General features: G+C 43.7%; 2 protein-coding genes and 1 pseudogene across 2 annotated transcripts in view; 2 read left to right on the top strand and 1 right to left on the bottom strand.

Moving 5' to 3' along the window:
- Fyco1 (FYVE and coiled-coil domain autophagy adaptor 1) overlaps positions 1-24,314 on the bottom strand; it is an 85,145-nt gene that overhangs the window by 8,980 nt on the left and 51,851 nt on the right. The window contains exons 15-16 of the mRNA XM_004662144.2: positions 8,603-8,698; positions 257-467 (exon numbers count right to left, since the gene is read on the bottom strand). Of these exons, the coding sequence (XP_004662201.2) occupies positions 257-467; positions 8,603-8,698 (307 nt within the window). The remainder of the gene's footprint in view (positions 1-256; positions 468-8,602; positions 8,699-24,314) is intronic.
- On the top strand, positions 1,865-3,783 carry LOC105944285 (annotated as a pseudogene).
- On the top strand, positions 14,270-19,513 carry Cxcr6 (C-X-C motif chemokine receptor 6). The gene is made up of 2 exons (XM_012949571.2): positions 14,270-14,313; positions 18,467-19,513. Exon 2 carries the CDS (start codon positions 18,488-18,490, stop codon positions 19,511-19,513), a length of 1,026 nt encoding a protein of 341 aa, XP_012805025.1. The 5' UTR covers positions 14,270-14,313; positions 18,467-18,487.

Raw genomic sequence — 24,314 nt, 5'->3', positions numbered from 1 at the left:
GAGTTTCAGCTACTGATCTATCCCAAGGTCACATTGAACCTTCAGACACATGAAGACAGTTCTCCTGAGCTTCTGGGTCATGTCTTCTGCAAGCTGAACATGCCCTAGCTGCTTTGCTTGCTCTGATGTTATGGCCCAGAATATTCCATATGAGGCCTGCTGGGAAGGGGACAGAGGGTCACAGCCATGCTCTGGGAAGGGTTTGTCAAGGCACCCTAGAGTATGTATAAGGAACCTAGTATGAAGTCTGCCCTACCTTGCACTGGTCGAGTGGTGAGTCCTTTGTCTCCTGGAAGACCACACTGAAGGAGATGCTCTTGGGGTCAGAGGAGAATACCCAGCTGACGGTGAGGCCTGGCTCGGCCACAGTAATAGGGATCAGGCTGTAGGTGCCGGACCTCACAAACAGCTCCCTGCTGCCTTCCCCAAAGCTGGCGATCTCATCCACTGTGAGGGGCAATTTAATCCTAAAACAAAAGTTCAGAGAGGGACTTAATCACCAGCCAAGGCATTTTGTGTCTGTTGCCAAGTCATCTGGGGCTCCAAGGTGACTACAGAGTTTGCATTCTTCAGAGGACAAGCCTGGGCACCCCGACTAACATTAAAATCAATGGATGTGCCACTCATGCCATGCTGTTTCTTGAGTGCTGATTACACAGCTGGCACAATTCTAGATACAAAGTTAGAGCTGTGAAAGATATAGATGACAGCACCTGCCCAAGTGAGCTGAAAGCCCACAGAAACCATAAGGATAGCCTGACCTGCTCTGGCCCCTCTTGAGCAGGATGTGAGAGATGAGGCCCCAGCTCTGCTGCTCTTGTAAAGCTGCCCCACCGTCTGCTTTTTCTTTCTGCTTCCCTGCCTTACCCTTTCACCTGACTACTGACACCCCTCCCATAGCCCCTCTTAGAGATCGTCTGACTTCCTCCTATAGGCAAATGTGCCAGGTTCCACCCTGCAGTGGGATGATGGAGTGATAGTCAGGGGTGGGAGTTTCCTGGCCTGGGTCCCTTGTCTCCAGCTCACAGGGGGATAAAAGCCTCTCAAATAAGTATGTAGGGTTTGCTGACAGCCCACCCCTATTACACAATTTGTTGTTAATCCCAAGTGCTACATGAGAAAGGCATGGTCATTCCCATTCTACAGAAGGAAACTAAGACTCAAAATGATGGCAAAACCTGGGTTGGAGAGATGGCTCAGTGAAAAAGAGCACTTCCTATGTAAGCATGAAAGTCTGAAGATGCCTGAGAGACAGCTTTATTTTAATCTCCAGGACCCACATAATTAGGTGGGTGTGGCCATGTGCGTCTGTAACCCTCGTCCCATAGCAGAGCAGAGACCTGAGGGTTACTGTAGCTCATGAAAAAGTAGCAAGCTCGGGGATCGGTAAGAAACTCCAGTTCAAGTAAGAAAGATCAAAAAGTGATACAGCAGGAAACCAGGTGCCTCAGGTAAGCGTGCACATGCACACACACACACACACACACCCCCCATATATACCACAGCATTCCACACACACATAAGCAAAAAAAGAAATCAGGTTCACACGGGTCTGACCTGGGCTTACACAGGCTTGATCTATGAGAATGCACAATCAAGGGGTGACACAGAGTTCTTCCGACCTTTAAAGCCATGGGAATGGATAGATTTATTCTCCAAAGCTATGTTAGTAAGGAGGTTAACCAATGATTAAGAAACCCAAAAACTGGAAGAACACAGTGTGTTGATGGGGGTTGTCTCTTGGCTTCCTGAATGTGGACCATAAGAGTTCTGCACCTGCTGATCTGCCCCTGGGCTCAGCCAAGGGAGAGTGTAGGTAGGATTCCCACTGCTGAGAGCAGCACCTGGGAGAGAAGCAAGAAGGATGCAAGGAGAGGCAAGTCCTAGTCCTTCCCTTCTTGACAGAACCATCCAGATGAGAAAAGAAACAGAAGCTAGGAAAGTGGTTTTAGCCTGGGGTCTCCTAAAAGGCTAGAGTGATGTATACTAACATGACTGGAAAGTTGAGAAGTATATATTATAATGTGACATACTGACCCCTCTTGTATATTGAGCTTACCCCTGCATCCCTCTTCAGTCTTAATGCCTTATTTGATTTTTGGAGATACTTCAAATATACTGTGGCACCAACAAGTCCAGGTTGTTAGCCCTGGACAGCATACACTTTTAGGGCTAAAAACAAATGTTGTGTAGACTACCCCTTCATGTGATCTAGCAGCCACCCAATGAGCCTCCCTTTCCACCTTCCCCTTCAATTCAGGGGCACATTGTGTTGAGTTCTAGCCCATCTCGTTCACCTAGTGCCAGTCCCAAGTTTCCCACTAGCTGTGAGATGGGATACAACCCTCAACTGCATTACTTTTTACAGCCCTGGAGTGACCTACTCATCGGTCAGTTATAATAAGCTAGGGAGCTTTAGTCCCTCTTCTTCTCCTCCATATCCAACCACTGTTGGTCCAGTAGAGAGCAGTAGATTGAGAGCCCACTACAGTTCTTCACCCAGTGTCCCTAACTTGACCATTGACAAAGAAGACCACATGACGGACCTGCGGACTTTAGACACTTTCCTGAGTAGTGAAGAAGAGAAGCAGCACAGAGCTAAGATGGGTAGTCTAGACTCTATTCTCCTTCCAGCAGCCCTACTTTCTGAATCTACAGCTATTCTGTGGGGGATTACACACAGACTTTAAGGAAGTTTTAGTATCAGCTGGTCTGTAGGTCTCAGGACCCATGTGCTAATAAGAATGAAACCAATCTCACTTCTAAACAAGCTGCAGAAGAGGTTTGGGCAAGAGTGACTATGAATAGACAACTTCTTGATCATATGGATTCATGGAGAGCTAAGTTCAGAAATTGAATCAATGAGACAATATTAGTGCCACATGTGCAACACATTGAGTCTGTCAGCACCCAGATGAGATGAATGGTGGTCCAGAACTATAAATAGGGAAGGCTAGTATTATTAGCTTGAAACAAGCTGCCCTGGCAAAGCCCCTCTCATCCCAACACTGAATACAATTGTGTAGCATCTCGACCTCATACCATACTTGGTTGAAAGGATCCAAGAACTTTCTTAGGGAGGCTGCATGACTTTATTTAGATGGAACAGAGGTAGAGACTTCACAGGACACAAGTGGGATACAGACCTGCCCACTGATTCTGCTATCATCATGCATGTGTTCTGTAGCTACCTTGATTCCAGATTACCTCCTCATCCTAAGTACCCTGATGGAAAAACGTTTACTTCAGAGCATTTTGTCCGAACACCAAATAAACCAGATGTTACAAATGAAAATGTTTGTGTGTGTGTGTGTGTGTGTGTGTGTGTGTGTGTTTATCAGAGTGCTATCAACCCTCCACCTTATGATCTTATAATCTACCAATGTCATGTCTACGATCTTCCAAAGGGCTGTAATAATATGTTCCATACATTGTTGACGTTCCACTATGTCATAAAGATCAAAGAGGGCTGGAGAGATGGCTTAGTGGTTAAGCGCTTGCCTGTGAAGCCTAAGGACCCCGGTTCGAGGCTCTGTTCTCCAGGTCCCATGTTAGCCAGATGCACAAGGGGGTGCACGCATCTGGAGTTTGTTTGCAGAGGCTGGAAGCCCTGGCGCGCCCATTCTCTCTCTCCCTCTATCTGTCTTTCTCTCTGTGTCTGTCGTTCTCAAATAAATTAAAATTTAAAAAAATTAAAAAAAAAAAGATCAAAGAGTCAGGAATGCTTGGAGAATCAATCTTGGTCTATCTGGTGTAAATATTTTACAGATTTTTGGCAAGTAGTCAATCATTTAATTCCAGACATTTTGACTTTTTTTTTTTTTTAATAGAACTAGAAAAATTGGATCTTAAGCATCTCTGAGTCACCCCTCTTGTGAACTAAGATAGGTGTATATGTGTTGCACACTTGTTAGATCTAAACAATGAGCTGTCAGGAAGCTTCCTTCTGGAAATAGACCCTTCTACTCTGAGAAACATCACCTTGGACTGTGTAGGAACTTAAGGGACTGTCAAACGGCAACACTTCAGATGTGCTTGACACAGAATAGTGTGATTCCCCTTTAATTAAATAAAATTAAGGATCCCATTTAATTTTAACCACCATCATCATCAATCTAATTCTTCAACCACAAAAAAGTTTTTCATTGTTATTTAGTGGTGGAAGTACCCAAAAATAAAGTTTGCTAATTTTCTTTGTTTTATCTAGCTATTTCCCCAGTGTTCTGCAAGTTAGCCTAAAGTCAAAATGAAATTAATTTCTAAGTGATGTAGTAATCTGTCCATGTATTTTAAAAAATTTTATTAAAAGAAATTTGATATTGTTAGTGTCTTGAAAGGTCCACTCTTATATTAAATTTAGCTGATCAAATTAAACTGAGTTTTAGTTACCTTTTAAAAATTTCGAAATATGTATTTTTATTGACAATTTTCTAACATGTACATAATTATTTTGATCATATTTCCTTCTATTACTTTTTTTATGCCCCCAGGCACTCTACTGCTGAGCCACATCTTTAGTCCCTAGAGCTTTCTTCTTTAATATCCTACTCATATCCTACTCATTTCAACTTTTCAGGTATCATGTTTTCCAAGTATCAGAGCTGGGCATGGTGGTGCATGCCTTTAATCCCAGCACTTGGGAGGCAGAGGTGAAAGGATCACCATGAGTTCAAGGCCACCCTGAGACTATACAGTGAATTCCAGGTAAGCCTGGGCCACAGTGAGACCCTCCATCAAAAAACAAAAAACAAAACAACAACAACAACAAAATGTAACAAATGAGAAGATGCCAATTTTTAAAGTTTTGCATGACTATACATTTTTCCCTATATGTATATGCATAGTTAGTAGTTGTATATATATTTTTTTCTTGATGAACATACTATTACTAAAGACTACTTCTCTTGCTTGTATGTAAATTTGAGGTGATGAAAACTCATGTCTTCTGAAGTATTGCATATGCATCTCATTTGTATAATTTGCTAACTGTTTTTCAAAAAGTTATTCCTGGGCTGGAGGAATGGCTTATGGTTAAAGAGCTTGCCTGCAAAGCCAAAGGGTCCAGGTCTGATTCCCCAAGACCCACGTAAGCCAGATGCACAAGGTGGTAGTGCATGCATCTGGAGTTCGTTTGCAGTGGCTCGAGGCCCTGGCATACCCATTCTTTCTTTCTTTTTCTCTCTTTCTCTCTGTGTCTCAAATAAATAAATAAATATTTAAAACAAACAAATAAACAAACAAAAAACTCTAAAGAATAGCTCTGATAGACCCTTAATGATAAGTTTATTCAATGCAATACTTCTCCATGTGTTTAAACTTTATTTTTTTAATTAAAAGCCTTTTACCAATATTTGTAACATTCAAGAATTTGAAAGCAGGTAGAGGAGGTCAATTCTGGCAACAGGTCTATTGCACATACCACATTACCACCTAACAGGTCACTGATTCTGAAAAAAGTACCCCACTACACTGGCTCAGTTTGTAACTGTGTGTTTCACAATTCTCCTGTACCAGTTACCTGAAAGGTGCCTCACGTCTCTCACCATCCACTTCTACTCACCATCCACTCTCAGAGAGGACAACTACTCTCAGTTTCTTCAGGAGGTACCAGTAAGAATAAATCAAGGCTGTAGCAGCTGTGCTCAAATACCAATGTAAAAGAAGCCTAGCAGAAGTTCTACTGAGGGACTCCAGAAATTCCAGCTTACATGAGCCAAAGGTACTAACAAATTCTCCATGTTCTGAGATAACCTGCCCTTAAAATGTTTTCAGGGGCTGGAGAGATGGCTTAGCGGTTAAGCGCTTGCCTGTGAAGCCTAAGGACCCCGGTTCGAGGCTCGGTTCCCCAGGTCCCACGTTAGCCAGATGCACAAGGGGGCGCACGCATCTGGAGTTCGGTTGCAGTGGCTGGAAGCCCTGGCGCGCCCATTCTCTCTCTCTCCCTCTACCTGTCTTTCTCTCTCTGTCTGTCGCTCTCAAATAAATAAATAAATAAAAATATTAAAAAAAAATGTTTTCAGATCCTCCTGCAGTGTGCTTGGTGAGCTTTAAGTTTACTGTAACTCTTTAACTCAGCAGAAAAAAAATTGGTTTCAAGATAATGTCATTCTTGCATTTTCTTCACATGTATAGCTGAGCTATGCTCTGCATCAATTTCATACTATTCTCTTAAGGATTTGTCTCAGATTCTGTTCCAATTATTTCTTAACATCAGAATTTTTCTCACTTTTTTATTTGAAGACTTTTACAGTTTCATTATGAACATTTTCAAATATTTTCCTGTTCTTCCCCATAAATACAACTAAAATACCTGGACATAGAGCAGCAGGCACAGTATAACTAAAGGGCAGAAAAGATAGGCGTACTGGTGGGGGGCCCAGGACCTGAGGGAAATCACAATGAAAAGGATCTAATTTTTATGAAGGTGTCTAAAGAGCTATCAAACAGACCATCAGTGGAGTGCCCAGTACTAAATGAGATATCTCTATCACACCCTCCAAGGCTCATGGAACATTGTGGAAGAAGTACAGGAAAGAATGTAAGAGCCAAAGGAAAGGGAAGAATGATTACAATACTTGTCTTCCAAACATAAAGTGGCCTTGATATTCATAACTTCAGCTGCTACCTACACAAGACCTACATAACAGGAGGAAAAAAAAAAAAGGTGACATCAAAATAAAAGACAGACTAATTGGAAAGAAGAAATTCAATGGAGAGAGGACTTGGGAAGGGGAAAAGGGAGGGACTTATGACCATACTCTATTGTTTGTACTTATATAAATTGTCAATAAAAAAGTTTAAAACAAGGGCTGGAGAGATGGCTTAGTGGTTAAGGCACTTGCCTGCAAAGTCAAAGGACTCAGGTTCTATTCCCCAGGACCCATGTAAGCCAGATGCACAAGGTGGCATATGAGTATGGAGTTCACTTATAGAATCTCGAAGCCCTGGTGTGACCATTCTCTCTCTCCATCCCTCTTTCTCTCTCAAATAAATAAATGAAAATAAAATATTTTTTAAAAGTTTAAAAATATATATGTATATATACTGTCAGAACTACAACATTTCAGGTTTGGAGAGATGACTTAGTATTTAAGATACTTGCTTACGAAGCCTAAGGACCCAGCTTTGGTTTCCTAGAACTCATGTAAGCCAGATGCACATGGTGGCACATGCATCTGGAGTTTGTTTGCAGTGGCTAGAGGTCCTGGTGTGCACTTCTCTCTCTCTCCCCCACTCTGTCATCTATCTTTATCTCTCTTACTCTCTTAGAAATAAAATTAAAACAAACAAACCAACAAAACCCTACAACATTTCAAAGGCCTCTACAATCTATGTAAGGACTTTTTTGCCCAGTTGTGGACTGATGTCTTCCTTGTTTGGGATCTATTTTTTATGTTATTATTTATTTGCGAGACAGAGAGAAAGGTAGAGAGAGGTAGAGGGAGGTGAGGGGAGGGAATGAATGGGTGCTCCAGGGACTCTAGCAACTGCAAATAAACTCTAGATGCATTCTGCAAATGAACTCCAGACACATGTGTCACCTTGTGCATCTGGCTTTATGTGGGTACTAAGGAATTAAACCTGCATCCTTTGGCTTTGCTGGTAAGAACCTTAACCACTAAGCCATCTCTCCAGTCCCTTGTTTGGGATCTTTATAGATAGGGATTATTGTGTTAAAACAACTTGAGTTGTCTGTAACAACTTTTCTTTATCTTAGCCTCCTTGAATATACATATAGCATACCACAAGGTTATTCCCAAATAAACTTATTAATTAGACAATGTTTCTATTTGGTATTTAAGTTGATAATATAGACCCAAACAGTTTGCTTATCTCTATTTTCCTAACTTTCTAAAATGAAAATTTGTTGCTCTTGCAATAAAAATTTGTTTACTTTCAAAGAAGAACAAAGAGGTAGGAAAGGGAAAAATATAGAGGCACAAGGTGAAGCTGGGCGTGGTGGCACATGCCTTTAATCCTAGCACTTGGGATGCAGAGGTTGGAGGACTGCTATGAGTCCAAGGCCAGCCCGAGACTACATAATGAATTCCAGGTCAGTCTGGGTTAGAGCAAGACGCTACCCCCCAAAACAAAACAAAACAAAACAAAACACAAAAAGACATAGGGGCAGAGAAGGGAGGACTATAAGAGGCATGGAAACTTTTTCCATTTGTTCCATAGAACATAGGTATGAGGTAGGGAAGGGAGGACTAGAGGCACATGGAATTGTTCCATAGGACATAGATGTAGGGCAGGGAATTCAGGGGTGTTCCAAAGAACATAGGGGTAGGGAAGGGAAAACTATAGAGGAACAGGGAACTGTTCAATTTCTTAACTATGTTATTGACTACACTGTATTATATTTGTCAAAATCCAAGCACTACATACCTCAAAAGGTGAATCATATGTATATATTATGTCTTAAAAATAAATAGCACATACCAAAGTCCCCACAGGTATAAGTCCAGGGCCCTGGATGGGGCCAGTCCTGGCTCTGCAGGGCCCATGTTCCTTCCTAGGAGCTCTTCTTCCCCTATGGCTTCTCCTCCCTGGAGCTCCTCCTTGCCAGCCTAGGAGGCCCATTCAGCATTCTGTCACTTACATTAGCTCTCCAGTCTTCAGCAAGCAGATTTCAGCATCCTGCCCCATGGGCATGTCATCAGGGTCCTCAGGGGTTAGAGAATTTGATGTGGTGTCCCTGAAATGAGAACAAAGCTGTGAAAAAAGCTGTCACACATTCTAATGTTATGCACACACAGACTTCAGGAAGAGAACAGAACTGCAGAAATTGCCTAGAAGCCTTCTCCAAGGGGCATGGTGGGGTAGGCCCAAGACCAGTACCAATATTTCCTGCTTCCTTAGTGCTGGTCTTATAGAGAAACAAGAGCACTGCCTGAATTCAAGGGGGCAGGAAGTGGCATGAGCAGTTTCATACAAAGGGAACAGATGGATGGATACACCTCCTCTTTCCCTCACAATACAACTGTGCAATAGCCTTGACTTTGCAGCTGTATAAGATGCCTAATTGTGTTGCATGGACTACCAATGCTGGAGGAGCAAGGGCACATATGGCCCCCACTTCTTAGAAAGCATAGCACATATAGACAGTTGTTACATAGAAAGACTATGCACAACTCTTCACAAAGCTATATAAGCAGTAAACAATAGATAGGGAGAGGAGGCACATGTGCACAGAGCTCCAAGGAGGCAGCTCTGAGTCCTCATTTCTGGGTGATGCAGTTGTCTTTATTCTAGTAACCCTAATAAACTCACAGGTAATCATACTACATTAGGATAGAATTGTTTCTTTGGTTTGTCTTTGGTGCTCTATGGGGGTAAATAGCTGTTAGTGTCATGTACCAGTAAACTCAAGTCTGCAGCAGAGTAAGGTCCATAGACCCTAACTGCATGAGGGAGGCAGAAGTGTGGTCTTTGGAGGGATGCTTCCTTTTCAGTGGTGTTTCACAATGGGTCATGATCAGTTGATTTAATATATAATGACCTGCTTCAAAAAAAAAAAAAAAAATCAAATAGGGCCGGAGAGATGGCTTAAAAGGATCTTGCCTATGAAGCCTAAAGACCCAGGTTCAATTCCCCTGGATCCATGTAAGCCAGATACAAAGGTGACACATGTGTCTGGAGGCCCTAGTGTGCCCATTCTCTCTCAAATAAATAAATAAATAAAATACTTAGAAAAAAAATCAAACAAGGACTGGGGAGATGTTCAAAGGTTAAATCACTTGCTACTTAAGCCTGGGGGCGGGGGGGGGTGTCTCTTGGGCCAGTGACTACTAAGTTTGATTTCCCAGAACCCATATAAAAAGCTGGGTGTGGCCACACGTATCTGTAACCCCAGTTTGGGGGGTGGTGACGGTGAGAATAACTGGGGCTCACTGATGGACAGCAGCTCTGGGTTGAGGGAGAAACCCATCTCAAGCAATATGATGGTTCATAGTAAGAGAAGGAAACCTGTCCTCCACATGCACATGCATGGAGCAGGCATATATGCACATACACATGCATATACTACACCACACACAAACACATATTTTACAAGCACATGAAATATTAATATATAGTACACTGTATTCTGTGAGCACAAGCAGTTTTATGTGTCACATGTTTATGGGTAATCATGTAAAATGCAATACTGTGGAATGTGCAAAAAATGTTCAAGACAACTTCGGTGGCTAAAGAATAGTTTGAGAATGGTGTGAAACATAACCAGGGTCGCTAGGGGGCCCTCTACCTCTTTGTATAGCCATTCCCTTTCTTTGCTAGTAAAGTGATTATCTTTGAAAAACAAATATTGTTTTGACACAAACAGACACATTACATTTTTATCATATGTACACCACATGATGAAAAAAATCTCATCTGTGTATTAATTCTCATACTGGGATTTCCAGATGTCAAATATTCTCACCAAGTCCTGAGTTTATTCTTTTTCAATCTTCACCACTGAATTCCACTTTAAATAACACTTGATTTCAATAAGCACATCTCCAAATTTACTGTAAAAAATTTGTACTAGTTTCTACTACACTGCTCAAAGAGAAATGTCTTTTTGAAATTTTGTGTGATTTTTTGTTTTGTATTAGGATTTAGGAAACTTAGGGGATATTTTAAAGTTCAATCCCAGTAATGATATTAACATTAAAACAAAATTATTTTATTTTATAAGTTATTTATTTAGTTATTTATTTGAGAGAGAAAGACAGAGGGAGGGAGGTAGAGATAAAAAAAGAGGGAAGAAAGGAGGGAAGAAAGGAAGGAAGGAGGGAGGAAGAGAGAATGGGCACTCCAGAGCCTTTAGCCACTGCAAACAACTCCAGACACAAAGCACCACATTGTTCATCTGGTTTACATGGGTAATCCAACCTAAGTCCTTTGGCTTTCCAGGCAAGCATCTTAACTGCTAAACCAACTCTCCAGTCCAATTTTTTTTTTTTTTTTAAAGAAAGTGATCTTTCTGGGCTGGAGAGATGGCTTAGTGGTTAAGTGCTTGCCTATGAAGCCTAAGGACCCTGGTTCGAGGCCTCATTCCCCAGGACCCACGTTAGCCAGATGCACAAGGGAGCACACACGTCTGGAGTTTGTTTGCAGTGGCTGGAGGCCCTGGCGTGCCCATTCTCTCTCTCTCCCCCTCTTTCTCTCTGTCTGTTGCTCTCAAATAAATAAAAATGAACAAAAAAACTTTTAAAAAAGAAAGGGATCTTTCTTCCTTCTCACCTTGCTCCACCAGGGGGGTCTATCACCAGGGGATCTACCGCTAGCTAGGTGGCTTCTCAAAGTGGCATGTCCATCTTAATGTTTTTCCTCTTGATCATGTAGGTGTTCCCGGGTGTCCCACTGAACACATTGCCTTTGCCTCAGCATTGTGACCCTCAAGATAATGGTCTTCCCTATTCCAAATGCCCACAAAGGAGGCTGTCATCAAGGCTCCACTAATAGGAATAAAAAGATGTATAAGCAAGGCAAAGGCTGTGGGGTTCTAGGTCCTTGAGCTTACAGTCCTCTGGGCAAGGAGTCAGTAGGTATCTCCAGGCAACATGTCTTTGTCACACATCTAAATGTCCTAACCTGTATTTCACCTTATGACTGGACATTTTCAACTCTGCAGCCTGCCAGGAGCAGAGCCTAAGGAATAATCAGTGGCCCACAATGCCTTGATAACAATCTTCTTTGGAGGGCTCCACCCTGTCATGCTAAGCATACAGGCATGAGTGCTGTTTTGTCGGCTAGGATCTGCCTCCCATGGGGTGGGGGATGTCTTCAGTACATAATCCAACAGTGGCCACTAGTTATGGGTGGTTTTAAACTTGAGATTTATTAGAATTAAACTAAACATTTGGCTCCTAGATTGCACCAGTCATATTTCAAGAATTCAGTCATGCCGGGCGTGGTGGCGCACACCTTTAATCCCAGCACTTGGGAGGCAGAGGTAGGAGGATTGCTGAGAGTTCGAGGCCACCCTGAGACTACATAGTTAATTCCAGGTCAGCCTGGACCAGAGTGAGACCCTACCTCGAAAAACAAAAAACAAAACAAAAAAGAATTCAGTCACCACATGGGCTGGAGTTACACAGTATGGCGACACATCCACTGTGGTAACTGGCTTCCTTTCTGCATAAAAACCAAGAACAGGCCTAGGATCTTGACTTCTGATGACTTGGTGCCTATGGTCTGACCACAACACGCAAACCTGCAGGCCCATGCTCACTGAGCAAGCCATGTCCAACTTGCTATTGGATGACTGCCTGTGCTAGCTCCCTGTGGCTAGTCAGCCCACAGCGCTCTAGCCTCCCCTCCTCACCCCGACAATGAAGAGCACACCCTCACAGCTCTGGCTGGAGAATGCAGGTTTCTGAAAAAAGTGAGCAAGTCATTATCACAGGTGAGTCTGCAGCAGCAAAGTCATTGTCTGCCACTTAGTTCCCTTTCACTCTTCCTCCAATTCTTCTTTCTTCCTCTTTTTATTTTGTTTTGTTTTGAGATAGGGTCTCACTCTAGCCCAGGCTGACCTGGAATTGGTTCTGTAGTCTCACAGTGGCCTGGAACTCACAGCGAGCCTTCTACCTTGGCCTCCCAAGTGCTGGGATTAAAGGCATACACCACCACGCCCAGACTCCTCTAATTCTTTTTTAGATGCTCAATTATTCCATGGGAAACCCACATACAATTAGCATTGACTCTTGGGACACTTAGAGCACTGTTTCAAAGAAAGGTAATGACTCTAGGACAATTAGCACTATAAATAAAAGGCATTATTGTAAAGTAGTTGAAATAAAGTTTGGGTCTCCAAATTGCTTATTGCCCTGAATTTAGTCTCAAGACTTACTGTGCATGGAGGTCTTCAAGGCACTATCCAACAGTGGTCACTAGTTACAGGTGGTATTTAAACTTAGATTTATCAGAATTAAACTAAGAATTTGGCTCCTAGATTGCACTAGCATTTTCCCTTAAGAGTAGTTTAACATATGTACCTTGCTTTTGCAAACACACATAGCCACACCCCTTCATGCACAGATACACATGCATGCACAATCATGGAGGGCACTGGGATAGGCCTCTGCTCTTTCCCATGCAGCACAAATAACTTCTGAGTACAGCTATGTTTGATAAGGCTCTGGTCATTCTAACACTGTCCTGTGAACCTAAAAACATGAAACCCTTCTAGATTAAGGATTCCAGGGCTAAGTGTTATTTTCTAAAGGGCTGTCCTGCCCTAAAAGGTCTCTTTTGGAAGGGTGGGTACTTTGGCTCATCTCCCTTTCAGTACTGGCACAGCCTATGCACTCATCCATCTATCCACTGCATCAATGCAGCAGTGATTAAGGGCAGACCATCATATAATTGAAGCATCTAGCACAGGGCCTAGCTTATAATAAATCTGAATGTTAATATCTAGACTTTGGTCCTGCTCCCAGTTCCTGTCTTCCAGAGTAATTTCCTAGAAGGGTCAGCAACGTTGGATCATGCAAACAAACCAAAATGTATACAATCTGGGTCAAGAGAGGTGCTAGGAGATAAAGACGATTCTAGCCAGGACAAACATGGGGAGTAGGCACTGCTTGCCAGGGGCCTGAGTACAGTGAGCTGGGAAACAGGGACAGGGTACAACTATACCAGGTCTTCTAGCAGAATTAGTCATCTAGATACCACCTGGTTCATTGGTTTGGGAGTGATAGAAACTTGAGTTGTCTCTGAATCACCAGCTACTGGCTATATGCACAAAGGGTTATCTCAGCTCTGGCCCAAGTATTCTCACCTGCAAAGTGGATAACCCTCACTCTCAGGGTTTCTGTGAGGATCAACAGTTGAAGTCCTCATTGTGGACACACACACACACACACACACACACACAAATCCCAGCCCAAAGCATGAATTTGCACTGGCCCAGGCCCAAAATGTGCCTCAGATGTTTGACTAGTGAATAAAATAATTCCAATGGACAAAGACCACTATCTTCAGTGGACTAGTAGAGCCAAACTTGTTGCCTCCCTTTAATTTACAAATAAAAATCCATCAGGTCTTTACAAAATAGGTTCCAAGCCAATAAGAAGGGGCTGTAAAGGTATCACAGGGCATAAGGTATCAGTCATGCTTCATATCTTTGACTCCAAGTTATATGAGCCCAGGCTGGTCATGTGGAACCCACCTATGGGAGGAGTGGGGGAAGAGTAGGTTTCTCTAGTCACTAGCCCAGGACTCTTAAATATTCTGCAGAAACAGACCACATCACAGAGAAGCAGAGGCAGACCTTGAGTAAGCAGCTCCTCTCTGGAACCAAGCGACAGGGCTTCTCTGCTGGTGAGTCATGTGCTTTCTTTTGCTGGGGTTCTGATGCCTAACTGTAGCATGGTCTATATACAGAGCTCAGCTGTGCCTGGTCCCCATTTCATTGTTGCCACGAGAGTCAGAAATGGGAAAATAAACTTCCCAGTTCAAGCACAGAGCAAGTTCTTATAAGCAGATGAACAATCAGTAATGTGCAAACTGGGTTCATCCAGGGACTGGAAAAGTCTAGTTACTATCCCTATTTGGTCACCAAATATTTTTTTTCCTTTCCATTCGTTCCTCTGGTAGTTTACAAAACAAGCTGCTGTCCCAGATTACTGTTCACTTTCTTTTTCAGCACAAATCAATGTGCTACTGAAGAAACTTCAGAAACATAAAGGAAACAATAATTTTTGACTCTACCAAATGCCAAAACTGACTTGGTCCTTTCTGTATGATTTTTAAATTGTAGCCAAAATTACAGGGTCTACAGAATATGAGGTTCATGGGCCCCTAGAATTACAGGTGTGCATACCTTATTTCTCAGGGAAGGTCTACAGCTTTTATGAGATTTTCAAAGGGGTTTTTGATCAAAAAAGGTTAAGAAGACATGCTAGAGCATGTTTGTGATCCCAACACTGGGGAGGTAGAGGCAGGAGGATGAGGAGTGCCATTTACTTATACTAGTTATAGTTAATGCTTTTCTATATATTTCATAGTTATATTGTTCTGAGCAATTTAAATATATTGCATCTTCTAAAAGGACCACAAATGCTCCTTACATATTTCAGTCACATTTTACATCTTAGTTATAATTATCAGGTTTTTACAAATGTTCTGAGTTTTGTTACTTCTTCATCTTCAGAAATCAGCATATTATTTTGATAAGCTGATAAAGACTTTCCTTAACCTTTTCTATAAGGGACAGCAATTTTTTATTTTATTAATTTTGAGTGTATGCAGGTGACTACGTGAGTGAGTGCGCAGTATTAATGCAAGGGCAATGTCCTTACTTGCTGGGGTGAAAAGGCTGTGAGCCCAGGGAGGTGAAGGCTATCAAAACATCCGAGTGGAAACCATTTCCACTTACGACTCAACTTCAGGGAAAGAACTGACTTTGTGTGGATTAGAAGATGGAGGTGACATTGCCTTTTACATACCCTCATCTGACCAGGCAATATTTTGGCTGATTAATCTTACAGAGATTTTACCTAAATACCTACTCTTTTTAAGACATTTTCTGGAGCCAACAGTGGCAGGATATGAGCCTGGGGCACAGAAAATGAGCCAGTGACAGCAAACATTCATAGGTCAGTGGCAAGACTGACTTGGTACACCCACGACAATGTTGTTGCCACAGCTGTCCCTATAACCACGCCACAGGTTATATTACGATATATGCTGCCTGTGATTTTTGGTAAGGTCATGGGACAGAGAAAGGTCAAGGGAAATGACAACCTTGAAGGATGGAGCCCTGATCCAAGAAAGGTGGCCCCGTGGCCTTTTGCTACAAGGCTCAGTGAAGCAGCCAACCCTCTTTCAATTGGTTTTCTATTTGTGAAAATAGGCCCTAATGTCCTGAACTGCTATGTCTCCTTGTAGAGAAATCCACCTTCCCAGTTTCCTCAGCATCAAGACATCTCTAGGAACTGAGGCTCTGATATGGACATCATAGATTGTGAGAGATGAAAAAGGGGAAGTTTGGCTTGAGAGTGAGGGCGGCAGCACAATTCCCTGGTCACAAAGACATCCAGCTCAAAGTACTGGACAGCCAGGCATTTTCTTTGCCGTGTTTCCCCATCTGTTGCCCTTTTGAACCCATGCAGATGAGGGGAGAATAAACACGGACTGCCTACCAAGGCAGAGACCTTGTCTTCTCAAGCCTCTGTGGTCACCAGAAAGTCCTCTGAACAAGGCACTTATTTTGATGTTCCCAATAGCAAAATGCACTCATTGCAGAGGGTGGCAGGCACCTGCTGTGAGACCTGGTGGAAACAGACTCTCCCATTCCAGTAGTACTGTGCTCCCACAGCACCACTGTCTGCTTTGATTGTGCTGCAGGCAGGTTCGCATTGCTGGTAGAAATCACCCAACCAAGAGCACCTCGTGGGAAAAAGATTTATTTTGGCTTACAGGCTTGAGGGGAAGCTCCACAATCACAGGGGAAAATGATGGCATGAGCAGAGGGTGGACATCACCCCCTGGCCAACATAAGGTGGACAATAGCAACAGGAGAGTATGCCAAACACTGGCAAGGGGAACCTGTCTATAACACCCATAAGCCCACCCCCAACAATACACTCCCTTCAGGAGGTGTAAATCCCCAAATCTCCATCAGCTGGGAACCTAGCATTCAGAACACCTAAGCTTATGGAGGACACCTGAATCAAACCACCACATTCTGCCCCTGGCCACCATAAACTGATAACCATATGCAATGTAAAATGTAATACATTCATCCAACTTTGAAAGTCCCCATAATTTTTATCAACTCCAATAATGTTCATACATTCCCATAATCCAAGGTCTTTTAACTGAACCACAATACCAAAAAAAATAACCTCAGAAAACCCACAATAGCACAGAATAAACATTCACACTGCAAAAGATGACACTGGGAATACCAAAGAAATATTCAACCAATACGAGATTTAAAACAACCAGGGCAAACTTCAAACTTTGTAGCTTCAAGTCCAACAACTCTAGCCAGTGACAAATTTCCAAGTTCGATAATTCTAACCAGCAATAAGTCTCTGGCATTCCAGTTCTACCCCTCCAGCTAGGCTACTCCCAGTCCTAGGAAACTTGATCGAGGCCAGCAGCTTTCTTTAGCAGCCATCTTGTGGCCCCGGCATCTCCACCGGGTCTCCACTGCAAGCCACGGTTCATCCTCATAGCCCCATGGGTTATCCATGCAGGCAACCAGCAAACCTGCTTCACACTGCTCATGGCTATTTCCAAAACACAAGACTGTGTTGCAAATTCAATGACCCTCTCTTTCCTGCATTTCTTATACTCCACAATACCAGGTAGGGTGCCAATTTGTTAATCCAGGGCGGGGGAGGGGGGAGATAAAGCCGACTTTGAAGAACAGAACACTCCTTGAACACTCAGGCACCTTCAAAAGAGTCTATATTTTTTCTGTTGCCCCAGTGCAGGTCAGCTGGCCCAATCTCAAAGGTTGTAATCTCTGGATTGCAGCTGAACAGGCAGCAGTTCATCCAAAGATTTTTCTTTCTGTGTCATATCCCTCTGCTCATACCAGTCCATTTCTAGGCAAAGCAACCCTACATAACTTCTCAGGATACAGGCATAACAGCAAGCTTCCCACACAAGCTGCCAGCCCAGTTGAGGCAAAGCTCTTTCTCACCCTCATAAGCCAAACCTCACAGTCTTACTGCATTCAGGTCTTTCAACTCTGACCAGAATAGTCTATCAAGTTGCACTTGCAGCACTGCAAAGCATCTTTTAGGCCAAGGTTTCAAATCCTTCCACATTCCTCTTGAAAATTGGCTCCAAAAGGCCAAAGACACAGTCAGGTGTCTAACAGCAATCCTACTCCTCGTTACCACTTTACTGTTGCAGTCAGGTTCACATTGCTGGTAGAAATCACCCAACCAAGAGCAGCTTGTAGGCAAAAGAGGTTTATTTTGGCTTATAGGCTCGAGGGGAACCTCCACAATGGCAGGGGAAAATGATGGCATGAGCAGAGGGTGGACATCACCCCCTGGCCAACATAAGGTGGACAATAACAATAGGAGAGTATGCCAAACACTGGCATGGGGAAACTGGCTATGACATCCATAAGCCCCCCCCCCCCAACAATACACTCCAGGAGGCATTAATTCCCAAATCTCCATCAGCTGGGAATCTAGCATTCAAAACATCTAAGTTTATTGGCGACACCTGAATCAAGCCACCACAGACTGACTGGTGGCTTTGTTTCCAAAACAACTGAGCAAAGGGTTTTATGGGATGTGTGTGGGGTCTGCTGGGTGAGATCCTGAAATTTTTAGGACTAATGAAGAGTCTTTTGTTCTAGCTGAGCAGTTTGCAGAAACAGCTGTCTTCACTGCTTTGACTAAGCATGACAAGGAGTGGGATTAGGGATGACAGTTCCCTGAAGGTGGGAAGGCAGGAATGTTATTTTCAGCCCAAACAGAACTAATGCATTTTTGATTCATAGGTGTTCATTAGAATAGATGTCATGGCAGAGCTTGATGACATAGACAACTGGCTCTTTGACAACTCCAGCGACAGCAGCCAAGAGCATGAGCATTTCCTGCAGTTCAGCAAGGTCTTTTTGCCCTGCATGTATCTGGTAGTGTTTGCCTTTGGCCTAGTAGGGAATTCACTGGTGCTGGTCATATACTTCTTCTACCAGAAGATGAAGAGCTTGACGGACCTGCTCCTGATGAACCTGCCCCTGGCTGACCTGGTGTTTGTCTGCACCCTGCCCTTCTGGGCCTATGCAGGCACCCATGAGTGGGTCTTTGGTACAGTCATGTGCAAGACTCTACGTGGCATCTATACTGTTAATTTCTACACATCTATGCTCACTCTCACCTGCATCACAGTGGATCGTTTCACTGCAGTTGTTCTGGCAACCAAGGCCTTCAACCAACAGGCCAAGAGGATGATGTGGGGCAAGGTCCTTTGCTTTATCATCTGGGTGGTCTCCTTGTTGGTTTCCTTGCCACAGATCATCTATGGCAATGTCATGTATCTTGACAAGCTCATCTGTATCTACCACAATGGAGCCATTTCCACTGCAGTCCTTGCCACACAGATGACTCTGGGGTTCTTCATGCCACTGCTCACTATGGTTGTGTGCTACTCAGGCATCATAATGACCTTGCTTCATGCTCGAGGCTTCCAGAAGCACAAGTCACTGAAGATCATTTTGCTGGTAGTGGCTATGTTCCTGCTGACCCAAACACCCTTCAATCTCGCCAAACTCATCCAGAGCACAAACTGGGAGTACCATGCCATGACTAGCTTTAAGTATGTCATCTTAGTGACTGAGGCCATTGCATACTTGCGGGCCTGCCTTAATCCTGTTCTCTATGCCTTTGTTGGCCTGAAGTTCCAGAAGAACTTCTGGAAATTTGTGAAGGATGTTGGCTGCATCCCTTACCTTGGGGTCTCAAGTCAGTGGAAGTCTTCTGAGGAGAATTCCAAGACTTGTTCTGCCTCCCACAATGCAGAGGCTACTAGCATGTTCCAACTGTAGGCCTGCCTGGGCTTAGAGAAGCTGGCTTTAGACTTGTGAAGAGCATGGCTGTGTCCTCTGGATACAATGAGGAAGGTTTGTTTATAGTGTGTGTATTCTCATGAAGAAGTTACTGAACATGGTGGCTGGTGTGCAATGCTTCTCATATATGAACACATCCTGTTCTTTACTTAACATCTGGCCTAGCACTCAAAGGTGTTCAAAGACTTTCCCTCTTCTATCACTAAGAGTGCTGAAACCAAGGAGGGTAATGTGTGACTCTTAAGATCTTAGGTTCTCTTTTACTAGGCTTGGGCTGGAGGTGGAAGAGGGCAGCACAGCCAACAAAACTTGATGGCAGGTGACATACTGGCCTCCCAAGCTCAGAAGACTTCTGACCATAAGCAGTAGAGATTACAGCAATCTTAAAAACAAGTTCTGGCCTATGTAGTTCACACTTGTCACCAGGTACCTGACAGGAACAAGACCAAGCACATGCTTATGCTCTGATAAGCCCTAGAAGGACCAGCACCAAGGACTGTAAATGGGTCAAAACAAATTAGTTAGCTAAGAATTCCAGAGGTCCATGAAATGTACAAAACAGAGCTTAAGACTGTAACATATCTAAGCAGCACCTTCAGAGTAGACTCTAGTGATTTTGTTTATTAAATAATGGAATTACCCAATGCTTGTCACTCACATTAATAAATATATTTACATATACATCAAATATCCTGAGTTTCATGACTAAGAATTTTTTTTTTTTTTTTTTTGAGGTAGGGTCTCACTCTAGCCTAGGCTGACCTGGAATTCACTATGTAGTCTCGGGGTGGCCTTGAACTTACAGCAATCCTCCTACCTTTGCTTCCTGAGTGTTGGGATTAAAGGCATAAACCAGCATGCCTGGCTACGACTAAGAAATCTTTTAAAGCCTCCAAACTATTTAACATGGTATGCCTGCAACTGAAAATAAAGCAACCCTTTTTCCTGTGCACTGAGCCCAGAAGAGAAAAAAAATCCTGTTACTTCTTGGGCTCAGTGCACAGGAAATAAGTTAAAGCCAAACTTTCAGGGCAGCGATCTATACATGAAATAGAATACGTCAATGGTAACAACCTCAACTCTCAGTGGTTTTCAGCCTCCTACCCAAGATGTGGGGTGCATTTGTTTAACTTCTATAATATGTTTCTATGATGAGGCAGAGTTTTAGGTAGCAGTCTTTCACGATGTGAATTGGATCCTGGCAATATGTCAAATGAGCTTAAAGGTGTGTGTAGGGTATATGTACCCTACCCTCAAGTCACCCACCCAAATGTGGAGCATCATTAGCTGAGTAGAATGCACAAGCAGCTAGCTAACTTTGGGCCTGGGCCATTTCCCTGCCCCTCAATGGTTAGTAAGACCTGAAACAAATCTCTTAACCTCTGACCACAAGTTTTGGTGAGATATGGATCATAAAAGGACCTATCCCTCAGGACTGATGTGAGGAAAACTTGAGATAGCACATGTAAAATACCTAGAACAATGGACTGGGATACAGTTCAGTTGTACAGTATTTGCCTAGCATGCATTAAGTCTTGGGTTGAACCCAGAGTATGCATAAAAACAAGACATGGTAGTACATGCCTGTAATCCTAGCATTTAGGAGACACAGGCAGGAAGATCAGAAGTTCAGGGCCATCTTTGGTTATACACAATCTGATTTGTGGATAAAAGGGCTCTAAAAATAAGATGGGATGTCATAAAATAGAGGCCCTCTATGCCAGCCCAGTGGGTGAATGTGTAGACACGGCTTGCTACATGCTATTTTCTGGAGGTGCAAGGTACTCCATGTACATCCTGGCCCAGTGGAGCACAGCTAGACCTCAGAGGGCCCCCACACTTTTTTTTTTCAAGGTATGATGTCACTATAGACCATGCTAACCTTGAATTCAGTATGTAGTTTCAGGCTGGTTTCAAACTCACAGTGCTCCTCCTACCTCTGACTCCCGAGTGTTGGAATTAGAAGTGTGTGCCACCACATCCAGCTCCACACATTGCTTTATAAACATGACTACTTGAGCTTCATGCTGTGTGCAGGCTACATACACCATCAAGTGTTCCTTCAAACAGTTGTCTCTGAACTGGGCATGATGGCATTCAGCTTTAATCCCAGTACCCAAGAGTCAGAAGTAGGAGTATCACTGTGAGTTCAAGGCCACCTTGGGAGTACAGAGTGAGTTCCAGGTTACCCTTGACTAGTGTGAGATTCTACCTTGAAAAAACAAAACAAAAAATAACAATAAGAACCCAAATAACTAGTTTGCCCTCTGAAGGGTGAGAAGGCTGATTTTTAACCTCTTAATTAGTTTTTATGAGAGTTTCTGTCACTCTTCTTATGTAATCTCTTGGAGTCATGAGTTGGTCCCAAAGTACACCAACCCAGGAGCCATAGTCCCTAAGTGGAAAAGAAGAGCCAGCAGGCAGCCCTATAGCATCTGCACAAATACTCTACAGTGACGCAGGTGGGACTCGCCCCAAGGCAAGTCTAGACAGCCTCTCCAAGGACTGGCTCACCAGCCACACCATTGGTTAACAATATTTCTGGGATGTCAAGCAAGTCAAATGGGAAAGAGGTACTATTAAGTTATACCCTCTCTCCCAGGATCCCCACAGGAATACTGCTGCCACTGGCATTATAGCTAAAGAACCAAAAATGCTGCTGTTGTAGGCTCCAGTCCCTCAGAGATAGTGGCTAAGGTCACAAGGGCACAGCCAGATCTTCTCTCTGCCCTTGGCTACCCCTCTACCCATAGCAGCAGGCAGTGTCAAAGGCCTGGGTGTCATGAAGGAGTGGACTCTACTTGAATCCAGATTGTCCTGGGTTTGTTTCAGGATCTGAGAGCAAAGACTGCGCTACCTCTAACAGGGCTCTCCTATCCTGAGGGTGGTGGCAACACTTAAGAGGATCTAGTCCCAGTTAGAGCTATGGAGGCCATGGATGGCCATATCTTCTGAGATGTAAGCACATGGTGACCTCCTTCCAGGACCACCTGGCTACCAAAGAGTTCACACTGAGTGCTCTGGACGAGGAGAAAATAACATAGGAGAGTAGAAAGAGGAGCTCTGGAGCTAGGAGCCATCAGTTTGTTGGTCACTCTGGCTTATATACAGCCCCCATTGGTAGCTCCCCAGTTAGGTGGCCAGTCCTTCAGGTTCATGGTCACTAAATGCTGTTTTGGGAGACCTGGCTCATACAGCAGAGTATGGGCTGCTTCTATGGAAACAGCCTCTGCCTCCAAATGCTGGACACAAAGCTTTCATGCAGGTGCCAGACCACAGGGGGCCTGCCAACTCTGTATTCTGTAGGCGGAAGTACTGGGTTAACCCAGGCACAAGATGGCTTTTGAACCTTAACCACAACCATCATATCCTGCCCTTGTTTTGTTTTTCAGGTAGGAGGCATTAGACTTCTTGGTTGGTGACCACAGCTCCCCTCAGCACTTGATGATGCACCAGTTCAGAAACAACTACTGGCAAGCAGGTTTTGAGGGAGGGTTTCAGCTTACCCAGTGTCATCTAGGTACTTGAGGTATTTTCCTTTGGAGAAGACGACAGGGCTATAGGGTGAAGATACTGAGGCAGGCAGACACAGACACACACATACACTCTTTCTCTCATACACTTCTACCCAACATCAAAACCACATCAAGTCAACATTAAGAAAACCATATATCTCCACAGGAGGCTCCTGGCCCAGGCTTCATAGGAGGCCTTTCTTGATCAGTGAGGGACGGATGCTTTTTCAGGTTCCTCTGTAATATCTGGGGAGCTACATTTAGGTGATGCTTTGCCAAGGCCATGGAGGCTGGAGGTATGTCTGGTTCTGAAGCTTAAACTCTTTACTATGAATGGCCCATATACCCAGTGGTAGGAGGGAGGCCAGGCCTAGGCAAGTGGGGTCTGGGCAGAGGCTAAGGAAGCTAATGCCTAGTATCTCTGCTGGCTCTGGCCCTACTGTCCCTCCTGACTCAGTAGCCAACAAGTACTTTCCACCATGGAGGGTAACTGGAAACCTGGGTAACAGAGATGTCTGATGGGATCTAGGACCTGGAGAGAGGAACATACACAGGCATGTCTAGAGGGTTCTTAAGAATATCTATCCATTACAGGTGAGGGTATACTCCTGCTTCATGTCATCATTCAGGGTAAGCCAGATGTGAAGGGGTCACTAGAAGGTCCTGCTGGTCTCACTGTGAGGTTTGATATGGATACTTTTTTGTGTACCATCAATGCCATGTGGGGCAAAGCAAAAAACCTGGCCTTATGTCTAATTGGAAAGTGGACATGGCTGTAGGGAAATAGGCAGGTTTGACAGGCAGTTGGGACACTGAGGAGAGGGTCAAACTGTCCTAAATGAATGTCACCTATAGTTGGAAGAAGAGTTCTGGGCACCGAGCCTAGCTACTACACTATGTCAACAGGACAAGTTACCTGGCCTCCAGGGGCTTCAGCTTTATCACTGTATAACAGGTTATAGTACCTTCTCCTCAACAGGCAGTGCTAGGCTCAACAGAGGGTGAACAAGGGTGGCAGGCAGGGAAAGTGCTTGACTACTGCTTTCAATAGCACCGTGTCCAAAGACCTAATCCCTCCACCCTCACAGGGGCTTGGACCTGGTTCTTGAATCACTCCTCTATTATTTTGCACCCTGGATTTGCTTATTTTTTTCTCTAAGTCTCTAAGTGAGGAATGCTGATATAAACACAGGGCTTTGTGTCTCCTACATTTTCTCAGACTCCTGTTAGTTCTGATTTAGTTTTAAACTTGGGAAGAAAAGGAA

The sequence above is a fragment of the Jaculus jaculus genome, chromosome 17 (assembly GCF_020740685.1).
Source record: "Jaculus jaculus isolate mJacJac1 chromosome 17, mJacJac1.mat.Y.cur, whole genome shotgun sequence".
In the NCBI taxonomy this organism is placed as follows: domain Eukaryota; kingdom Metazoa; phylum Chordata; class Mammalia; order Rodentia; family Dipodidae; genus Jaculus; species Jaculus jaculus.
This window is presented reverse-complemented; position numbering and strand designations above follow the sequence as displayed.